Here is a 21,579-nt window from a genome sequence, read left to right on the forward strand (position 1 = left end):
GTGAAACCTTTTGCTCGACAGCATTGTTCGTAAACGCGGTCTCGGGATAATATAAATACAGTAGGAGAAACGTGGAAAATCAAACGAGCCAATAGAAACGTACACACGGACGCGCTCATTCTCTCAGTCTTTGAAATCAAATGCGCTTGAGAACCGAACATGTAACTTTCAGAATCTTCGACGATAATACTGCATCTGTTTTGTAGATCGTTTTACGACATCGATCGCAAACGAACAAAACAATTTACTCGGAAAAAGTATAGACCGTCGTAGGAATTAATAAATTTACTTGCTCGCTGTATACAATTTTAACCCTTTTAGTGCCGAACGACGATATATCGTTGCGTATGCGATGGTGCCTTATGCTTCGCATTGGGAGAAAGCTCTGTCTCAAAAAAAATTTATAAAACATTATAAAGGGTCTAATTTCATTGCAAAAGCATGTCAAAAATTATTTTTTAGAGGCCTTTTTCGGTCGGGCGAACCAGCAACTCAACGCTACTTCGTCGCGGAAACGTATATTCTGGAGTCGTCATATTATACAGGGTGTTCGGCCAAAAAAATTTTAATAGGAGCTTCTAGAGGCCAAAATAAGACGAAAATAAAGAATATCAGTTTCTTGACTGAGGTCTCGTTAAAAAGTTATTAACATTTAATTTAAAAAATTTCAAATCGTTCGGGAAAAATTATTTTTGGTTGCGGGGGTCAATCGCAATCATTTTTGGCGAATAGACATACCTCCGAAATCCTACCCACCTTCGAGGAAAAAATTCGAGTAGATGTGAAATTTTCGGCGAAATAAAAAAATTTCAAATTGTTCTAAAAAAATTATTCGTTGCTAGGAGAGTTAATTACAATCATTTTTGGTGAATAGACATACCCCTGGAATCCTATCCACTTTCGAACAAAAAATTCCTTACCGAAAATCTAATTTTCAAATTTTTCTGGAAAATGTTTTTTATCATATTTTATAATTGTTATTTATGTGATTTGCAATAAACATTGAAATGCAATTGCCATTACTTTATTCTTTCTTTATTTCGTAATATGCCGCTTTTTGAATTTTGTAAATATCATTTTTAGTTTAGTTTTCATGAGCTTTTTCTCTAACCACAGCAAATTCGTCAAATTGGCTCGGTATTCTTCGCATAAGCACCCGTTTTTTGCTCGGCACTAAAAGGGTTAAACTAACAACTAAAACTTTCGCCACGGTTCCTGAACAACGCGTCCAAGAATATCGACTACGATAATTAGGCAGGAGCATGAATCGGAGAAAAGACCGTGAGCAGACACAGTGGGTAAACGCAAAATGTAAAACGAATAACGTAACATTTCTGCTCTATCACAAATAAAATGATCGTTCGTACGGACGTAGGAACTCTAAAACGATCGTCGTTGGTTAAGGCGAACGATCGACGTTATCGATAAATCGGATTCGATGACGAATCGTCTTATTTGGAATTAGTACGAGGACAAGTGTCTCGAGGAAAATCGACGCGTTAACCGATCGTGGCGTGCCCGATATAAGTATGTCTTTTTCTATACCTCGTTTTAAAAATCAACAAATATCTATTAAATAATACGAACTAAGAGGATCGAATGAACTTCGTTGTCGCGTTTCGATCGTGACGACCGGCTAAGGAAACGGTTTTGGAGAACCGATTGTAACGCGACGCGTGAAATTTTCGAAAATGGCGGTGAACATTTCGAGGGAAGACGAGTAGAGGAAGAAACAGCAATAAATCGAGGAACGTCGCATCGTTCTTCGTTTAATATCGACGCAATACCCGTTTCGATCATTTTGCCGAGCCCCCTGACAAAATCAACGTTGATTTCTGTTAACTGTTTCGATTTTTAACAAATGTATCGTATCCGGTGTAACATTTAGGTAATCGTGTATAATATAATCACAATTTTCTAGTCCCGAATCAGAACCTTCTAAGCGACCTGAGTAACCTGCACGCAACAGTCGTCATATTTATCACACGAAGAGGAGGACTTTTAGAACTATTATATTTTTGATGGAATTCACAGATCACCAAATCTATAAACGCATCGATTACTCGTCTGAAAACATGGCTTCCTCGATATTAAAAAATGGACTACCGAAATATTCAACCACTGCTCTGGATGATCGTAACTTTTGTCGACCAGTTGTGCGAAATAGTTTTCAATATATTCTCTTACATTGTCGTCCGCATTTGCTTCTACGACAATTACATATTCGATGAACATAACAATCGAGCTCGTGTATTTTTATAAACGAAAAGAAACTGCATTTTCGACGCAAACGGTCCAAGGGTTTCACATCACAGAATGGCAAATCAAAGAAATTTTACACTGGGATCGTCGAACTCGTCAAGCTTTCGATGAGTTTAAAAGTTCTAATGTGCGTATGAAGTACAAAGCGTGGGAGTTATTTCGATGCCTTCGAAGAGTGGAAGATAGTTTTACACTCGTCGTAGCTTCAATCTTCGCAATGTATGAATAACAGAAAACAATTTTTTTTTGTTTTCTTTACAGAGGTACAACTTTGTTGTAAACAATTTGAGCAGAAAGAATATCTCGCATTACAGCTCTTGGACCGTTACAATTTTATAAAAAAAAAAAAAAAATACGAAATCTGTTCGAGCAAAGTCTTTGTATACGTGTACGTATAAAAGAAAAAAATTTTTAGGTAATAACGATAATTAGGGTTACATTTTGATAAGAAAAAAAAATCCCTTTCACTTTCATACAATATTGTTTGCAAAACGATGTTCGCGATGTGTTGTCTCAGTGCGTGACTAGTACATTAAAAAATAAAGAAAATGGATCTGATAAGATTCCAGACGTCTATAAGCAATTCGTGATGGATACAATTTAATGCCGACCTTTCAACCCTTTCGCTATTAACGATAAAACGTGGTTTATTAAAAAAAAATTGTCGACTAACGAATTGAGATATACTGTGCATAATGAGAATGAACCAGCCATTCGTGTTTCGAGTTGAATCGAATCTTTAGTTTATGCTTTCTCTCTTAAATAATAGAATAGATCTAAAACTACACGTTTCTTAATTAAGATTACAATAATTTGCCTCGCTGGACACTGAATTCGAAGACCAATTTTGCCCGCTTATATAAACTCTATCTAGTCTAACTATACTTCTACGTAGCTGTACGTTTAACTATATTTCTATGTAACCGGGGTGAGCCCTAGATTTCAACTTTTTTTTTTAATTAATTAAATACTTCCGTTGCACGATTTAAAAAAATAACAAAATTGCAGCGTCTCATTTTCTGTTCAGTTGACTTGAAGCCTGTCGTTACGAAGCTTCTTTGAAAATTTTGCTCGCGTCAAATGCGTAGAGTAATTTGTCAGTTAAAAATTACGTATTGCGGACACGTTATGTTTTACGTGCCGCATGTAAATGTTTGATACGGGAATAAGATCGAAGAAAAGAAACGTCTGCTTAGCAACTGTTGAAAGTTACCTGTTTGTCGGTGATGCGAAAGGGTCAAACGCCGGATCGACTTCTTCCGCAATCGCAAGCACTCAGTCTCGTTTCGTTGATAAAAAAAAAAAAAAAAAAAAAACAAACAAACAAAGCTCAACGACATTTTTTTCTATATTTTACTAGTACGATTGTGTAAGGATGATTTTACGCGTAAAGCGATGAAACTGATCAATGTACCGAAATCGCAACAGCTGTCTTGCTTTAAAATTTCTTCAGTTTATTGTGGTTTTCAAATATTTTATCCTAATGTAATTTGAACTGATCAATACGTTTAGGAGAAATGTTTAATTCAAACCCCTGTATTTCAAGTCTAAAGACTACAGAATGCGTATCAGTCAGAATATACGGATAATAAAAATATTTTTTAGTTACAGGCAATGAAAAGTATACCGAGGCTACGTTAAACATTTTGCTTTCGCTTCTTCTCCTGTTTTAAATATGTTGGTTTGACGTTAACGATAATTCTCCGTAGAACCAGTACTATTATCGAAAATCACATCTGTTTTATATAAATATACGTATAAAGAAAGAAAAGTACAACCGTGTATATTTTGTATGTTTAAAATATAATATTTCATGGTGCACCGGTCACGAACTGAGCATGTTTCACTCGTTAACATGAAATTTATCGTGACTCGTTCTTTCTTTTACTTCGATCAGAGGTAAACTTCGAATCGTTCGAATCCTTTAAACACTTAATCGTTTTTGTATTTCACTATCATTTTCTGAAGAAGCGTTTGTCTAAATCGACGTAATTTTCTTTGCTTTTTTCATAATCGATTAACATTTCGTACAAGTCAGACGATGTCCACACGAAAAACTTACAAATCTTTTGTACGTAAACGGATGAATGATAAAACACACATATGATGTACCATACTTTAAAACTTCTAAAAAAAAAAAGAAAAAAAAAAAAATTTAAAAGATCTGACGCAAACATTGCAATATTTGTACATTTTATAATAACGTTTTCGATACATTCCTAACTGTCGATGAGGACTCGCAAACTTCACTCCCTGAATCAAAATTTTAACTTTTATAACTTTCTCGTTTCTTCAGTATAAAAACCAAAAAGAATAATAAACAATATTGTTTTTGTTAATTTTAAATCATGTCGCTTCTTCCTCGATGCCAATGGAGGCAAGAAAAGAACATGTTCTCGTCGTATACTACTTAAATATTCTATTTTGAGACTCAACGAATGCGTTGAATATTTAGTACCGTTCAATTGTTAGAAATTTGTACTCCTAAATAGAAGGATGCCACGATGTAAAAGCGTGAAGCAATAAAAATGACCGATCCTTTGCGACTTTTCACTAAGCTGGAGTTTCGACCTTCGATTATTCTATGAAGTACAGTTTGGCATTTCAGTTGCCTTGGTAAACGGCGAATGACAACGCGGAGGAAACAATGTTTCAATTCCCCCTGCTAATCGATGAACAGCATTTTTTTTTGTTTTTTTTTCTTTTTCTTTTCTTTTATAAGAAAAAAAAAAAAACTTGATAACGCTGGTTGTGCATGCTCAGACACCAGTAAAGTAACTTCATTTCCTCCGTTAGTGGAAAAATTCGCTCAAACGAGGGGTCGAACATTGTTACACGTTCTATCGTACCTAAGATTTCCCATTCGCTTGTTCACACTGGGGCCATTTTTCTGTCCTCTACAACTTTAACAAGCCATAGCCGAGGACGAACCGAGCAGAGCTTAATTCGAGTTTAGTACATTCCCGATAGGCAAGCACATAGCCATATATATCGGTAAATATAACCTTAACAAACTACCTTAACAACAGCTCCATGAACTTCTCTCGCACGAACTGAAGGTGTGCCTCTGCCGTCTTCGCTTTCTAGCGTTTTCGTTCCGTTTCTTTCCTAATGCTCCTCAACGTCACGGCTGACATTCGTTTGTATATACAGAGAGAGAAATAATTAGAGAGAGAGACATACCGTGTATCGTGCTCGTTCTCTTACACTCCAGTACATTATATGTACTCCTGTATGCGTGGTCTTATTTCAAACGAGACGTTCTCTTTGCTAGAACAAGTATCCTATTCCAAGGAAAGCGACGCACTTATCCATTTTGGCAATCGAGCAAGTGCCTCTGGGTGCACTTACCCTTCCCTTTACGAGCCTCATCACTTTTGGGAAATCGACGTGCTCTCGGTCTTGATCACGACCGACTTTGTCTGCTCGGATTTACCGCTGATCGGCAACAACCGATCCCTGGCAGTGTTCAGTAACTTACTCGCCTCCAGGGGCCTCGCGAACGAGCCGGAATTGTGTCTGCTACGCGGTTGCTGTTTACTGAGATCTCGCTGACTGCTCGACGAACAGGAGGCACCGTCGTTTCGTCTTCTGGAATGGGCCAATCGCCCGGACCCGAACGAGCCGGCTCTGTTTCGAAACTGGGAAAGATTCACGAAGTCCACGCGAGATTTCTGAACGACAGAACTGTTTTCGGAACTGGAGGTGGGCAGTGTCACGGTGCTGGAACCGCCGGACAACCGGCGAACTCTACTCGTTGGCGAAGCATTACCGCCGCCTGCGCTCTCGGAGACGCTCCTGTTGCGTCTCTTCGAGGCCTGAGATCGTGAATTCACAGCAAACCCTTGGAGCATTTCGTTTATTTGGGGCTGTAACATATAACCATTAATCAGGCTCCGCAACAACTATGCGATACAGTCCGAGAGTTGTATGTGTAAAGTACTTACTTCGACGACCCTGAAATCTTCGATGCTCTTGAACTTGCATAAATATTCCTGTAACTTAGAGTCCACTTGAAGTTGATCGGCCTGTTTGTAATACTTTAAGAACGCCCAGAATTTTTCTAGCCCATACAACTGACCTGGAATGTGAAATAAAACCCTGTGCAACGCATTCAAAGTATTGAACCGTCTACTAATTGATTTTAATTAACACGTTCACTGCCCGATCAAAACCGTAGAACATTTTGCAAAAGTAAAATTTTGATTTTAGACCATTGTAAACTATATAACCTTCTGCTCGAAAGTCTGGCTCGTGATATTCAGGTTTGGGTCACAATCTTAACCCTTTGCACTCGGGGCCTTTTTCACGCGATTGACGCATTTCTTACCAGTAGCTTAAAATCATTACACACACAAATTAATGTATAAAATTTTAACATTTTATATATCTTTACACCTTTATAAACATAATTTCTTAAATATTAGTCTCTGTAATTTTTCTGTGTATGATATTTCATGTAACAATTCCCAAGATGCATGCCCGGCTTGTCGGGGCAAGTATTACAATAATATATCGTTAGAATATTGTGTAGCTTTCCATTCAAGCGGATATTTTCGGAGTCGGATGTTGAAGTCGAGGCTCGATCGCGTGGCTGGCGAAAATCTCCAGTCAATTGGTGGACTAATGTTTTCAAATATTGCAAGTGATTAAGCGGCTGTTCGCTTTTCTGCTGTTTAGTGGCTTTATATAAAATATATGAATTTATTGAACAAATTTCTAAACCCCAAAGAAACAGTTTACGCCACCATTCTATACAAAATTATATAGAAAGAGCGTAGGAACCCGCGTCGAAGAAACTGAACGTAAACACTTACTGCCGCGTATCGAGTTACCGCAGCAAACCAAGTGGTGAGCGAGAGTCACCTCTCGAGTTGCAGCATCAAACCACATGGTGAGTGAGACTCACCTCTCGAGTGCAAAGGGTTAATTACGTGTCGGACTCGTTTAAGTACGGTAAGGGGTTAACTTGAGAATTAATTTTTCTAATATCATAGTGGTAAATCCTGTCACTCATATATGGGTGTCGTGGCAGTCAAAGTGTTAAAAAGGTCTGTTGCTATACTGAATATTATAACGAGGCCAATAGACATCGCGGCATCAATATTAAGTTTCTTTTACTTTAGCACATTTTCACCGTTTAGCAATCAATGGTGGTCGTAACTAAACAACCTATAATGTGCGTAAAGTTTTATCTTATTTGCAGAAATTTACTCACCGCTCTCGTAATCTTGTACCGTCTCGACTTGGAAATCTTTATAAAGGTGATGCCTGAACCTCTTCTCCAAACCGTAACTATAAAATCTAAAAAGGCATTCCAGACCGTATCGGTAGCCTTCGCAGGCGTCTTCTTTGGCTATAGTCCTAAATTCCTCGTACATGGTACGATTGAAATTCTCCCGTAAGAAGAACGACCAGAAACGAAAGAGCGTGTTCATTTCTTGAGATTGGCCGATTCCGAGTCTCTTACGTTCTGAAACAAAACAGACGTATCTGAGACTCCTATACCTTCGAACTGGTCGTAATTTTGTTAAAATCGGGAAATTCTCAGATCCTTTTTTCTCATCACAATTATTCCTCAGTCGGGAAAAGAAGACAAAAATAGTGGAGTTCATCATTATAATGTTACATTCGTTGCTCGGTACATGCGATATATACAATATATAGACATTTGTATTTACCTTTTAAGCAACGCGAATGGTACTTGTGGTAGACTTGTTGAGTGAAACCATTCTCCTTCAAAAGAGCGTGACTCGGATGCTGGAAAGTGGGCACAGATTGCGGTGCACTTCCGTAACTACTAGCGAGATAACCTTCGTTTGGACTCGTTCCTGCACTACTTCTGTAACACGAGACGAAATATTTTGAACTGTTCTCTTAGATGACTCCTTTATAATTGTTCGAACATCGATTAGTGTAAACTTACCCTGTAGAATATGTACGCGGTCGGTGCTCTCGAACATCCATGATCCAACCGACGTGATGTTCAACAGGCGGGTTATTACTATGACGAGTTTTCCTTTTCCGCGGTGTTCTAGGATCGACCGACGGCTCGTCCTTCACTACAGCAAAGAAACGAGGAACTACTCCTCTTCTGCCGCTTCTACTACGTCTCCGCCGATTTTTATCCGCTCTACGATCCCTCTTTTCTTGACTATCGCTAACTATTGACATCTAATTTAAAAAAAAAATATATTAACATTACAAATTTAATTTTATGCGTCGCCCAAAAAAAAAAATTTATCAAAAGAGAAATAACGTACCTGCGTTGGAAGAGATTCCGAGACATCCACGTCTTCTATTGTAGACGGAGGTGGAGGAGGAACTTCCGGATTAGCTTTTTTAGGTGCTCTCGGTGCCATTTTTTCAAAATCTTCTTGACTAATCACGTTAATAGTTTTGTAACTTCCGATCGATGAAGCGGACCCGTACTATAAAATAATAAGACATAAAATATAAAATTCTGACAAATTATTTGGGCTCGATGATATTATCAAACGAATATTCAACTTACTCTTTGACCGTCTTTCACCCACAAATCTTCCTCGTAATAATACAATCCATCGTTGATAGCTTGTTCAAGATCTTGAGTCATTTTCACTCTGGTTGTCCAGTCGCCGGTTCGATCATGACCTTCGTGTTTTGGAATTCGTGTCGTCGATATAGGCACCGTGGTTTGTGTGAAAATTAAAAGTTTATTTAAATCCTTGTCTGATAATTCGTAATCTTCTTCGTCTTCGGACCTAGATAATTTATTGCTTGTCAATTCTTAGATACGTTAATAACAGATGTTGGAAAAATAGCAACAAACCATTCGGAAAAAGCATTGTGTCGCCCGGTTGGAGGTGGTGAATCAAGCTCCTCGTCAAATTGAAAGTCTAACTCTTCTCTCTCTTCGCTTTTAACGTTATCTACTTTCTCTTTTTCTTCATTCTTCTCCTTATGCGACGGTTTCACTCTTCGTCTCACCTATTGTATTTTCATGAACTCGATTATTACCTAACGTTCCTAGTAATAACTTTCCAAGTTAACTAACATCCTACGAAAACAAATTACCTCTTTCCAAACGTTATCGCTCGGCAATGGTGACTCATCATTGATTTGTACTTCTATTACTTGACTTGGACTAGAACACTTGGCCGTCGCGGATGTATTATCGGCCGTCTTCGAAGACGCATTATTGCAGAGTGATGTCAAATTGTTACTATTACTCGATGATGTTGAAATGTTTTTCACGCTATCCGATTGTTTCTCGTTTATCGTTTGGCCCGTTCTACTATCAGGTACAACAGGTTTGTTACTTTTGCTCGTCAATTCGTTCGGTACGAACTCCTGTACGTCAGGATTTAAACTGTCGCCTAACGACGAAGATATACTTTCCGATTCACTGACTCTTCCTACCGTCGAGAAAATGTGATTGGATTGAAGAACGCGTGGAACTGGGGGAATAGGAATCGTTGATAAGGATCTCGCAAAGGGGCAAAAATCGGATTTGGACGTGGAGAGTATTACTTCATTTTGTGACGGATACGAAGTATCGGACGACTCCGAGAAGATAGAATTTCCAGCTGCGTCCGAGATGAGCCACTTCAAAGGGTCTGTTTTCGTTCTAACCTGATATATAAAATAACAATATTTATTGTGACAAACCGCGAATACGGAAGACTTAAACACTAAATATCATAAGCTTCGCATTAACGTGCCAGTAAATTTGACATTTTGTTCGATAAAATTTCAACTGTGAGGAGGTCTACTTTCAAACGCCATTAATCGGGCTTAAAGCCCTAATGGTGTCAGCGAATCCTCTTCCATTTGCTCTGGCACAAATTTTTAATCCAATACATATGCGAGATGTACGTGGAATTAGTTTCCAATTTGTGCTACATTAAAATGTTCGAAATAATATCGTTGTACCTTAAATCCATCCACTAGTTCCAGTTTGTCAGATTCCATAATTGCTTCGATAACAAGAGCCACGTCTGTCGTCAAAATTTGTACACGATGGAAGGAAGCAATTAAGGTAATGGGTAAAAAACCTTGTGCGTCCATTTTGCGACGCAAGAAAAAATCTCGTAAAAGATTTTCCTCGCTGAAGTAATACTCTCTGTAAAGTTACAAATCGCATAGTAAACGAACAACGTTCAACTTTTACTTCCGACTGCTCTTTATTGAACAAATGTCGAACTCACATCTGTTTCCTTATATAGTCCTTGAGGGTCGTTGTGTCTACGTTGTTAATGTAATTTGTGTTATTGAAATAAAATGTTCCCATATAAGGTATCATATAAGCGGGGTCCAGATGCCCATATTTATGCATCTGTAAAAATGTACCACTTTGAAGTACGAATTTCATGGACGAATACTTATTTTCTCAAAATGTTCGATATATCAGTTCTACTTTCGTTTTGTCGTCAGGGGATGCTCTGAGAGATTCCCATAAAATTGTCATCATTGCAATATTATGATCAATATTAGCTACTGTCGACGCTTATAAAATTTATAAAATAATAATGCAACAAAATTTCTTAAGTAATGTTAATCTATAATAAAGGTAATATGAAATATAAAATCACCTGCATATAGTCTATTGGGTAATTCGAATAGTCTTGATCATGCCTGTACCTAAAGCTACCACGATACGCGCCCCGGCCACCTCGTCCTCCTCTCCCCCTAAAACTCCGTCCACCACGCCCACCTCTTGTACTATATCCTGTCCTATCATGCTCCCTATCTCTGTACGAATCTGTTTTCGCTAAAATCCAGAAATTCCAGATTAATGATCAACAAATGTTCAATGTTCCTACATTTAGAAGGACGATACTTACGAAGAGTATGTAACAATAATTAAATATTACATACCTTCGTTGTTCTTTTCCCTTTGGTTGTGATACTTTGGAGAACGTTCCCTATTACTTCGGTTCTTCGTTATGTCAATTTCCAACGGTACCCATTTTTGTTTGCTTACTGTAAAGTGAAAAAGAAACTGTTAACTATCGATTATTATCATAAACAGAAGGGATACCTTCTCGATACTTTATCCAGAATATACTGACGATTACCTTTCTTTTTCTTTTCACTGCCATCCGTGTGATCGTCGCTATCATCTTGGCAGTGATTCTGTTCCTTGTTCTCCTTTCCCCTGTTCTCTATAGTTCCGCTATTTTCTTTAGCGTTACTTTGTTCAACACCGTTTTGCTTCTGTGTTGTCACAGCTGTCTTCTTCTAACAGAAAATACCCTATTTGTCAGCACATTTAAACAATCTTCGCATTACGCGTTATTGTACGATACAATTTTAGAGAAAACGCAAACGATTGTACGAACACAACGATACTGCACGAACCAATGGTCAAGTCCGTAACACGATCGCATTCGATATTACTTTAGCAAAGCTTCTACGCTCGCAGGTACGTGAGAATACTTAACGAGTTCTAGCTTTTGCATTGGTCATTCTTTTTCGCTAATTCTTTCTAAGAAAAACGATTAATAAATTAAACTCACCTCTCCTTGAGCACCCAAGGTTGGCCAATCGCCGATGTTCGAGAAATCGCTCGCCTATTAAACGTACGAATTAAATTTTAATTATATTCTACAATACGGAACGAAGAAAGTCACATTTCATGTAATTTACATATATAAAAAGTACAAAAAATTTTAATAAAGGGGGTAAAAATGATTCCTCGTGCGAATAGATTTTATAAATAAACTATGCACAGACGAAACGTTGCAAAAAGCAAAGAAAATGCTTCTGAAATTGCGTCTAAACGCGTATATACAGTATTCCGCGCTTTTCCACTCGCAACCGAGTAGAGAACTTCATTGCATTGTTATTGTCATCGTGCAATTCGAATCATCACGCACCTTTTGATTAAATTTTCTTCTATCGTTTGTAGCTGTGATTATAGTTGGATGATTTCCGGCGTTGATACCGTTTTCTGTAACAAACAATGAAATATTCGGTCGACACGATGTTCGTACAATTCGACGTCCATTTTTTTTTTTTTATGTATTCTTATCGTGTCGTTTTTAACCCGTTCAAAACTTACGACCTCGATTATCTTCGTGCAGCACAGACATGCATATATTTCGTGAATATTTTTATCTATAACTGTGCGTCACAGGGAAATAACGTGAGAATTTTCAACAAAAAATGTTAACATTGTTTTACCGACTTCTATTATTACGATTCCGTCTAATACTTTCGCGCGCGCAGAAGCGTATATAAAGCAGAACTATTTGCTCGAGCATTTAAAATTCAAATCGTGTAAAAGAAACTATTCCCGTCGTATCGAACGCCCTCGATTTGTTTCGTCTGTACCTTAAACGTTTCGTATATTGGGACCTCTATCTTATAGGAAACTTTAAAAAAATTAGATCTATAAATTTCGAAGAAAATTTGCGGTCGAACGGTTCCGTGTACGTTTCACGAACTTTTCCACGAATCCACTCGACGTTAACCGTCGATTTTCTTATTTTCTATAAATAAGCAATGCAACCTCGGTTAGAAGCGAACAGCTCCACTCTAACCGCAGCACGTTACGCAAGTGATACAGCCGTAGATTTGCTCGTTGACCCCTTTTCATTCGAGTCAATCTTTCGTTCGCTTCAAAAACACAAATCACCGCGAAAGCGAAAGTAACCTGCCACTGTGCGCCACTCCTCGTGTTACAATCTCGATATTTTCAGAGACTGACAACATAATGCAGAGAAGAGTCCTGCGATTGACGCGATGCAAACGAAATAAACTTCGAATGCATCTGTCCACGCGTCTTGCGCAACGTTTGTCGAACAACCACCAGGAGCCACTCTAATAGCTCGACACTCGACACTCGAGAAATCTACGAAGAAACTTCTTGACGATCGATTGTTCGAGCGAATTACTTCTCAATTATCTAATGAAAATAAAGTTAAATTACAAATTCGTCGAGTCGGAACTCACAGTTTGCTGTCCGCGCGAGCTATCTTAGAGTCAATATCTCTCGTCGTTGGAGTTACCTCGACTTTGTCTCGTTGCCAAGTTAGGTCGTGGGCCGGTCTACGCCGGAATACTAATGAAACGTTGGCCTGAACGCGCGTTGTCAACAACCGCGAGCAAACAATAAACTATATTTCGTTAGATCTGGGTTAGACCAAATGTTGAAGACAATCGGCGAAAGGAGTCACTGGGACACCAGAGACAATTACACCTCTCTGATACCTTTTTTAATTTATTTATACCTTTAGTAATTTATTTTATTTAATTCAGTATCGGTATCAGAAAATTTCGGTTTCGAAACCGGGCACGGTTTTTAGGTAGAAAAGTAAAAAGTACAAAGATCGGGGAACTCACGTTGAACGGGTTCGTTTTTATTTTTGTTGATCTTCATCGTCTGTATTGTACACGACTATCTTCACCTGCAAAACATAACCGTCTCTTCGGACATTCTCGAGTCTTCTAACTGGACATCGTTTCGCTTCCACGAAGGAGGGTACTCATAAGTTTTACATAACGTTTATGTAAACGTGAACACGCGTAATCCGATAGGTCCCGAGAACGGTATGCTACGAGGAACTTGACAAAAGTACCGCGTTCGACGAACGCGGTAAAATCGCGCGCGCACTTTAGCACTCGACCGACCGACCGACCAACCAGTCACTTTATCGTGGAACCTTCGACGCAGCGTAACAGGTGTCCGTAAACTTTTTTTCCTTTGTTTATCCGGGACGATTTCGCCGTTCGAAACAAGAAAAGTAATGTAAATAAAAAAGATAGATCTAATATACGTACGATACAGCGAACAACTTAAAAAGCACGAATAATATCGTAAAATAACGCCTCAAGTATTTAGTATCGAAAAGATAACGTAAAACGTTTCACTGTCCTTGCAGACGCGTACAAACACCGACTAGAAGTCGTTTATACTTGTTACCGCCATATGCTATAAACTTTTGCGTACCTTTCGCCGAAGGCAGTGGCTAGAAATTATAAATAAAACATAAATACGTTTCAGTGGCGACGTTATTCCCTGGCGAAACTAACGTACAACGAAATTCCCCTATTACTCGTGCCACGATGCATCGTTGTTTTCTATCGTCGATGTTTTCGAAATTCTGCGCAACAACGCGCAACTGAACGTTCTTTCGACGAATTTCTTGGCACTTTTCCGCCAGTGGACACTACGGAAGAGTCTTTTCCCCGTCGAACGATGACGACGACGAAAAGCTCTGCCCGCTTGATCGGCACGATCACAGCTCGAGAGTCAACGGTGCACTGAGCTACACCAGGCTAAAACGGAGAATCGATGAAGGACTTGCAGCGGCCAAACACGCTCGCAGCTGCTTTGCTAGCCTTTGACGCGCAAGCAACATTAAATTCAGCTTTCGTCTCCTTCTTAACCGGGACCCTCTTTCTCGTCGTTTTGGGAATGTCCGTTACTAGCCAGATAGCGATGGAGATAATTTACTCGTAATCAAGCAATAATACTCAACTGTGCAAAATTATAAAACACGTGTCTTTAGAAACCAAATGAACGTTACCGCCCTACGTTACCCTACTGGCCGAAGAAAGAAAACAAAACGATACCAATTATAATTCTTGTGCAAACACCGTTATTAAAGTTAAATACGTAAACTCTTCGTTCCGATAAACATTATGTAAAAACACGACACGCAATACTCGAAGCAGTACTTAATATTAAACGATAACGCATAATTCGTTTTATCGACGACTTTGCGATACACGCGAGAAATCAATGCCTCGTACGAGTATAGTAACCAAGCAGAAAAGTTTGGTGGCAACCGATTTGTCTCGGTATATTACATCGATAACTAGGCGGAATAATGGTGGATGAACACGTACGTACACCTAATAGTATCTGATTGAAACGGATCATCTGTATGCCATACACTTAAGGATTAGCATGTTCTTAGATTCATGGTCATTCCACGTGCAACTTTCTCAAACATATAACAATTTACCGTTATTAAACGTTCGAATCTAAGTTTCGCAATACCTGAACGCGAATATCGAAACTCATCGTGCTCATCGATATTCGGTTATCTACTTCATATATTTTATCGTATTTATGGCGGTCTCGAAAGGAAAAGGAACTGATCTTGACACTTCGCGTCGTTTTTGTTGTTCCTACTCTCGTTCGAAATACGCATATACGGTTGAAAAGCATTCATTGGCCTTTACGATTGTACTTTTATCGAGGGTAGAAGGTCTGGCGGCTTGAAACAGGTTTCCTCTCACCACACTCACTTTCTGCGACACATTTCAATGTGTATCGAACGCTGAAAATAAGTCTATCGATACCTACAACGTTTTCCTGCGCTACTATCATTCGTTAACCTATCTCTGGGCACGAATTTAAGTTACGTTTAGTCACAGACTACACAAAGTGTTGGGCCACGACTGGGAAAAATTTTAATGGGAGATTCTAGAGGCCAAAATAAGACGAAAATCAAGAATATCAATTTCTCGACTGAGGCTTCATTAAAAAGTAATAAAAAAATTAAATTAGAAAATTTCAGATCATTCTGAAAAAATTATTTTTGGTTGCAGAGGACAATTACAATCATTTTTTGTGAATGCACATAAACCCGAAATTCTACGCATTTTCGACAAAAAAATTCGAGCTCAGACAAATTTTTCGACAAAATTAAAAAATTTCAAATAGTTCTGGAAAAATTATTTTTGGTTGCGGGGCTCAATTACAATCATTTTTGGTGAATACACATACCCCTGAAATCCTACTCAATTTCAAGAAAAAAATTCGAGTAGGTACTGAAATTTTTAGACGAAATTAAAAAACTTCAATTAATACTAAAAAAAATTATTTTTACTTGCGGGGGTCGATTACAATCATTTTTGGTGAATAGACATACCCCCGAAATCTTACACACTTTCGAGAAAAAAATTCCTTACCGAAAATCTAATTTGAAGTCAGAAATGCTTCCCTGAAATTTCATGCGAATCTTTAAAATGTCATAACTCCTGTACGGATTGGAGGATTTTAATTTTTCAAAATGCAAACAACGCGTATTTTAGTGGAGAATATGTAGCAATTCTAACAATATTGAAATAGTTATTTCTTGACACCGTAAAGTGAGATAAACCTCCTAAAACTAGTCCAATTTTCAAACGACCATAACTCCTACAATAGTGAACGTATCTCATTGAGATTTAGTAGGGAAGTAGAGCTCATGGATACCTACAAAAAAGTATGAAACAACTTTTCTGTACAGCGTCAACCAAATTTATTAAAAATGAAAAACAAATGTTTAAGAGAAATCGACAAGAATTTTTCAGCGAAAAAAAAATTTCAAATCATTCTGAAAAAATTATTTTTGGTTGCGGGGGTCAATTAAAATCATTTTTCGTGAATAGACACACCCCCGAAATCCTACCCATTTTCTAGAAAAAAATTCGAGGATGGGTGAAATTTTTCGTCAGAATTAAAAAATTTCAAATATTTCTGGAAAAAATTATTTTCGATCGCGGGGGTCAATTACAATCGTTTTTGGTGAATAGACGTACCCCCGAAATCCTGCGTATTTTCGAGAAAAAAATTTAGTATGGGCGGAACTTTAAACGTTAATAACTTTTTAACAAAATCTGGAACAACAAATTGGTATTCTTGATTTTCGTCTTATTTTGGCCTCTAGAATCTCCCATTAAAATTTTTCCCAGAGGTGGCCGAACGCCCTGTATAATTCGCGAATGATACTGATCTATCGCTTCGAGATTACTGTTGCTTTTCTACGATCGAAAATTTTACTTTTCCATACAACCAATGCACACGCGATCGTGTTAGCTGTTCGTCGATTAGATGCCAGTGAAATTCGAGAGTGAATGTTTAGGTTACAGCGAAGAACGTAATGCAGTTACGAGGCTCTGTAATTGCATCATGTGCTGTGACCCAGTGTCGACCGCTTAGAAAGAGTGTCAATGTCGTTGCCCTCGACGTTTTTCTGTTAATAGAATGATCGGGGAATAAGGGAAAGTAAACGATTAAATCTGGATCAATACAATTTCCAGAGAGAAAATAAATAAATTCAACGTATAGGGTCAGGTCTGTAGATATCAATTCGAAGCTACGCTTCGTTCTAGTTTCTGCAATCACCCTGTATAATGCAATGCTATAAGGTTTTAACTTTGTCAATCCATGTATAATTAAGTCGATAATAACTCAAAGTATCGTTGTAACTCTAAATCTGTATTGAAAAAACAATCATTAATTCACATTGTATCGCATTATTGATAATTGATAAAGCAATCTAGTTCACGTCCTTATAGCTCAAACATGGCTGAATTGATATCAGAGCACGTAATCGAAAATTTTACATATCGAGTTGTCGAAAATCGATAATGATCGTTTCACCATTTTGTTAGACATGGCTCAAATAATATCGAAACATATGTTAGGCGGTTAAATGTTGGTCGTGCAAATGAGGAAATACTATATGTGACGTGTTAAGACTCGATGGCCAGCATGGTTACTTTTTTCTTTGCCACGTGTGTCGAAAACTCGTTGGCAATGAATAAATAAGATGATCGAATTGGACCGTACAAAATTCCATATATTATCGTCGTAATGATCAAACACCTAAACTACAGACACGTTCAACGTCTACTCACGTTCTGTCCAACAATGGCACTTTCTTTTTTCGATACTATAATAACTGAATATATTTCCCGAAATATTTATATCGCACGAAACAAGGAATATACTTCGCTCGAACTTTTTAATAAATTAATTTTAAAATATCTCTAACATAAAAGTTGAACACACCATTACGTAATACCGACAGACAAAAAGATAAAGCCAACTTTCGAAACTGATATAGAATCGCCCATCGTATAATGTACAAAATACATTACGAGTAAAAGTAAATTATTTTTTTTTTATCGCAAAATGTCTCTTGATAATTCGATAGACACTTTAGTCGAGAATCTTTACCAAAACGATGGAATTTATATACGATAAAGAAATTATTGTGTAATTTCTATCAAGTTACTACAGAACCTTTAACTCTCTCCCCTCTAGCCTGTAAATACTTAGCTGGTATCAGCAGTACCTTTGAAGAAGTAGAAATATATGTAGTTCCATATTCTCGAACTTGATAAGAGCCTCTTTCATCACATGTACAAAGTACAAGGTCATTTTCATATACAAACCACGAAGGAGCGTTTAAAATGCTAAAAACCCTTGTGTTAGTTTTGTATTTGTGCGTTCGATGTAACTACGCGAAGCCATTAACATTTGCTATCCATATTTATCATACTTTTCGAAAACATACAATTACCTTACATTATGAACATACTTTAAAGATTACAACCATTTGTTGCACATATTATTCAATCTATACCTGAAATTTCGTTTTATACTTTACTTCCGATTAAATAAAGAAATCAAACATTATGAATATGTTTTGAATAAATATTCAATATTTACCGTACAAATAAATTTTATCAACAGCAAACTTAACGGTTGACAATTTATATAACCGTTATTTATTATTTGTAATTTTTATAAATTCTTCAAATATTCTAAAAAGTTTAAATATCTTGAACCAAAATACTTTTCTATTAGAAAACATAATATATATCTTTATAAATTAAACATCATACTTCGATGGAACAATATTACAACAATATGTTTAGTTCAAATCCTATAACTATTAATATTTCTAATTGAAAAAAATAGAATTTGAAAAGCTTAGTATGTGATAACAAAGTAAATTCCATCGAGTACATATCGATACTCACCAACAATTTCTTGTTGTTGTTGTTGTGGTTGAAGTACTCTCTTCTCCTTTTCACTCTGCTTCTCAGCAGTCATTAAACTTCCAGAAGGCATGGCAGTAACAGAATTCAAAGGCACCGCTTGAATTGTAGCTTTACTTTTGGTCCAAGGATTAACTGTAGGTAAAGGAGCCTCCACATATTTAATCGGTTGCGAAGGCTGAGCATCTGATTCTGCTTCGGATTCCTCTTTATCTTTTGAAGCCTCTTTACTTCCTACAACGTAATCCAAGCCGCTTCTATCTCCACGATCGCGTTCCTTGTGAGATCTTTCGTTACTTTCGCTATGACCACGAAGCGGATGTCTGTAATCTCTATGTCTATGTCGTTCTCTGTGTTCTCGATGTTGTTCTCGCAATTTTTCCTTCCTCCTAGCACTCTTTGGCGCTACTGTCTGAAATTCTCCGTTGCTTCCAATGTCGCCATTCGTCTGCTCTGTCTCAGGAATGGCTTGTTGCTGTCGCTTGACTGGCACCTCCTTCTGAACAATCAACCGACTCTGTTCGACCGAAGGTGTTGATTCATTTTCATAAGGCTTATCCAATTTGATGTGTGGATTGAATCTCCTGCCGCTTCTCTGATAAAATTTTCCCTTGGTGGTTAGATTTTGAGAAGACACGTAATCCTTGACAAGTGCTATTTGCTGGACCACCTGACCGCCAATGTTCTCCTTATTGTTACCCTTAGTATTAGAAGGTCGGTTCTCGTTTCTACTCTTAGAGTTCAAAATACTTGCATAAGAGACTCCAGGGCCCTCCTCTCTTTCGGTACTTCCCTGAGCGCCGGTGGCCACCTTGGCCGCCATCTTGAACGATACGCGCCGAAAGACAAAAACACGAGGTCCCGGAACACGAGGGATCTAACTTGAATATTTTTACAGGACGTTGCTCCCTCTCAGGCAATCCAGGAGTCCTGAGAAACGTCAAACACTTTGGGGCACATTAATTCACCCGAGCAGCCTCGTCACGAGATCGAAGAATTCGAAACGATTCGTTCGTCGATGCGGCTTTAAAGCACCAATCTCGGAGCATCCTCCACGCCGTGGACCGAACGCATGTCTGCTCGAAGTCCGTGCAGTATCGCACGAACGAGTTTAATTTTTCACAGAAAGTCCGTGATATATGCGTCGAATCACGGGCGTCGGTCCTTCTGCCAGTACAAGAGAACGCCCACTCGAGAGACTCGTCACGAGGGATCGCTCTTTCCAGAAGGCGCACCGTGCACGCACGCGGTCGTTACCAAATAATGTCCGAAATATGTTTCTTCTTATTGCTCACGTATCAAAATTCTCTCGATAATTCGACAGACAAAACGAGAAAGTCAAAGTAATGAGGAGCGGTGTTCGATGATTCGATCGAACACATTCGACAAAATTAAAACACGACGTACACGAGGCGCGTTCTCCGAGTTGCGTGGTTAAGAATATGCTGACTCGGCGATTTCACGAAACGAGCGAGAATCAACCGGCACGAGTTATTAAACGACGACGATTCGTTTTACTTGTTCGTGGACGAAAGTTTGGCGATATAAAATACGCAAGTGAAGAACGTATGTATTCCAAGTACAATAAAGGGAGCTAGCAGACAATCAGAGTACACCTCGTTGGCACGGATAATTTTTCTTTGTCGCGGATATCCCATAGAATTCGTCAGTTTTCCTTCGGATTTGCTTTCAACACAGGCCCAGAAATTTTGTCACAATCGTAGCGAGTTTAAAAGCACCGTTTTCAACGTCACTTTACCACGGATTACGTAAACACGGCATTTTCGGCGATCTTTTTCCACGGAAAAGCGGTCCGCAAAACACATGTGGCCAACGCTGGCTCCTGGCCTTTACGCGAGCGGCTATGAAGCATCCGGTTGGATAGATTGCAACTCCGCTAGGTAGCGCCACTCAGTTTCCTTTTTCCTCAATTCCCGCGCTATTTAACCTCCCATCTAACGAACATTTATTTTTTAAACGTGGGAGAAATACATTAGATAAATTAATAAAATCAGAATTATGAGAAATGTTTAAACATTAATATCTTATTTGTAACAATTATTTGTTATATGTGTATATAATAAACCACGAAAGTACGACGCATATTTTCCGGCAGGAAACAGAGGACTATGTACATGATGTTATTTTATACAACGAATTAAAAATAACAAATGAAACTTACAATAGATAAAGAATATACTTCTATTTTAATACGTACGAAGTACATTTAACTGAAATTTTATTTTTTATTTGTTGAGAACCACTTGTGGACATACTTGTATTAAATACAAAATACATCGATTATCAAAATATTACGTTGTCTACGAACAAAAACGCTATTTTTCAAGACAAACTGTCTATATGTGCATCTTATCACAAATACACCGTGTACGTTATTCAAATTACATTAGTCACAGTGCTGAATGTTATATTCAATTTTGTAAATCGAAGTCTTGCTCGTATTTTGCTTTCATCTCTTTAAAAATAAATGATTCCGATATTACAATCGTTATATAACGAAGCGAAAGTTCATTTCAAAAGAGATAA

The 21,579-nt window shown here is 38.0% G+C and overlaps 1 protein-coding gene across 4 annotated transcripts; it reads right to left on the reverse strand.

The window, feature by feature from the left end:
* Nucleotides 1–961: 961 nt before the first annotated feature.
* LOC122401535 (la-related protein 1) lies at nt 962–20,872 on the reverse strand. Of its 4 annotated transcripts, none has more exons than XM_043403735.1 (18): nt 14,285–14,599; nt 13,591–13,655; nt 12,123–12,196; nt 11,763–11,816; nt 11,322–11,484; nt 11,122–11,226; nt 10,836–11,014; nt 10,452–10,579; nt 10,177–10,366; nt 9,319–9,876; nt 9,074–9,231; nt 8,777–9,005; nt 8,526–8,693; nt 8,189–8,436; nt 7,944–8,104; nt 7,481–7,735; nt 6,210–6,343; nt 962–6,131 (listed from the first exon to the last, which is right to left on the reverse strand). In XM_043403735.1, the coding sequence occupies exons 2-18, from the start codon at nt 13,625–13,627 to the stop codon at nt 5,634–5,636; spliced, it is 3,339 nt and encodes a 1,112-aa protein (XP_043259670.1). In that variant the 5' UTR covers nt 13,628–13,655; nt 14,285–14,599; the 3' UTR covers nt 962–5,633. The 4 variants fall into 4 exon arrangements, with proteins under 4 accessions (XP_043259670.1, XP_043259669.1, XP_043259667.1 ...); XM_043403734.1 differs by having other exon boundaries at nt 14,245–14,599; XM_043403732.1 differs by lacking the exons at nt 13,591–13,655; nt 14,285–14,599 and adding an exon at nt 19,015–20,872.
* Nucleotides 20,873–21,579: the final 707 nt, after the last annotated feature.

This window comes from Colletes gigas, unplaced genomic scaffold, assembly GCF_013123115.1.
Source record: "Colletes gigas isolate AHSC1104 unplaced genomic scaffold, ASM1312311v1 Colletes_gigas_Sc00025, whole genome shotgun sequence".
In the NCBI taxonomy this organism is placed as follows: domain Eukaryota; kingdom Metazoa; phylum Arthropoda; class Insecta; order Hymenoptera; family Colletidae; genus Colletes; species Colletes gigas.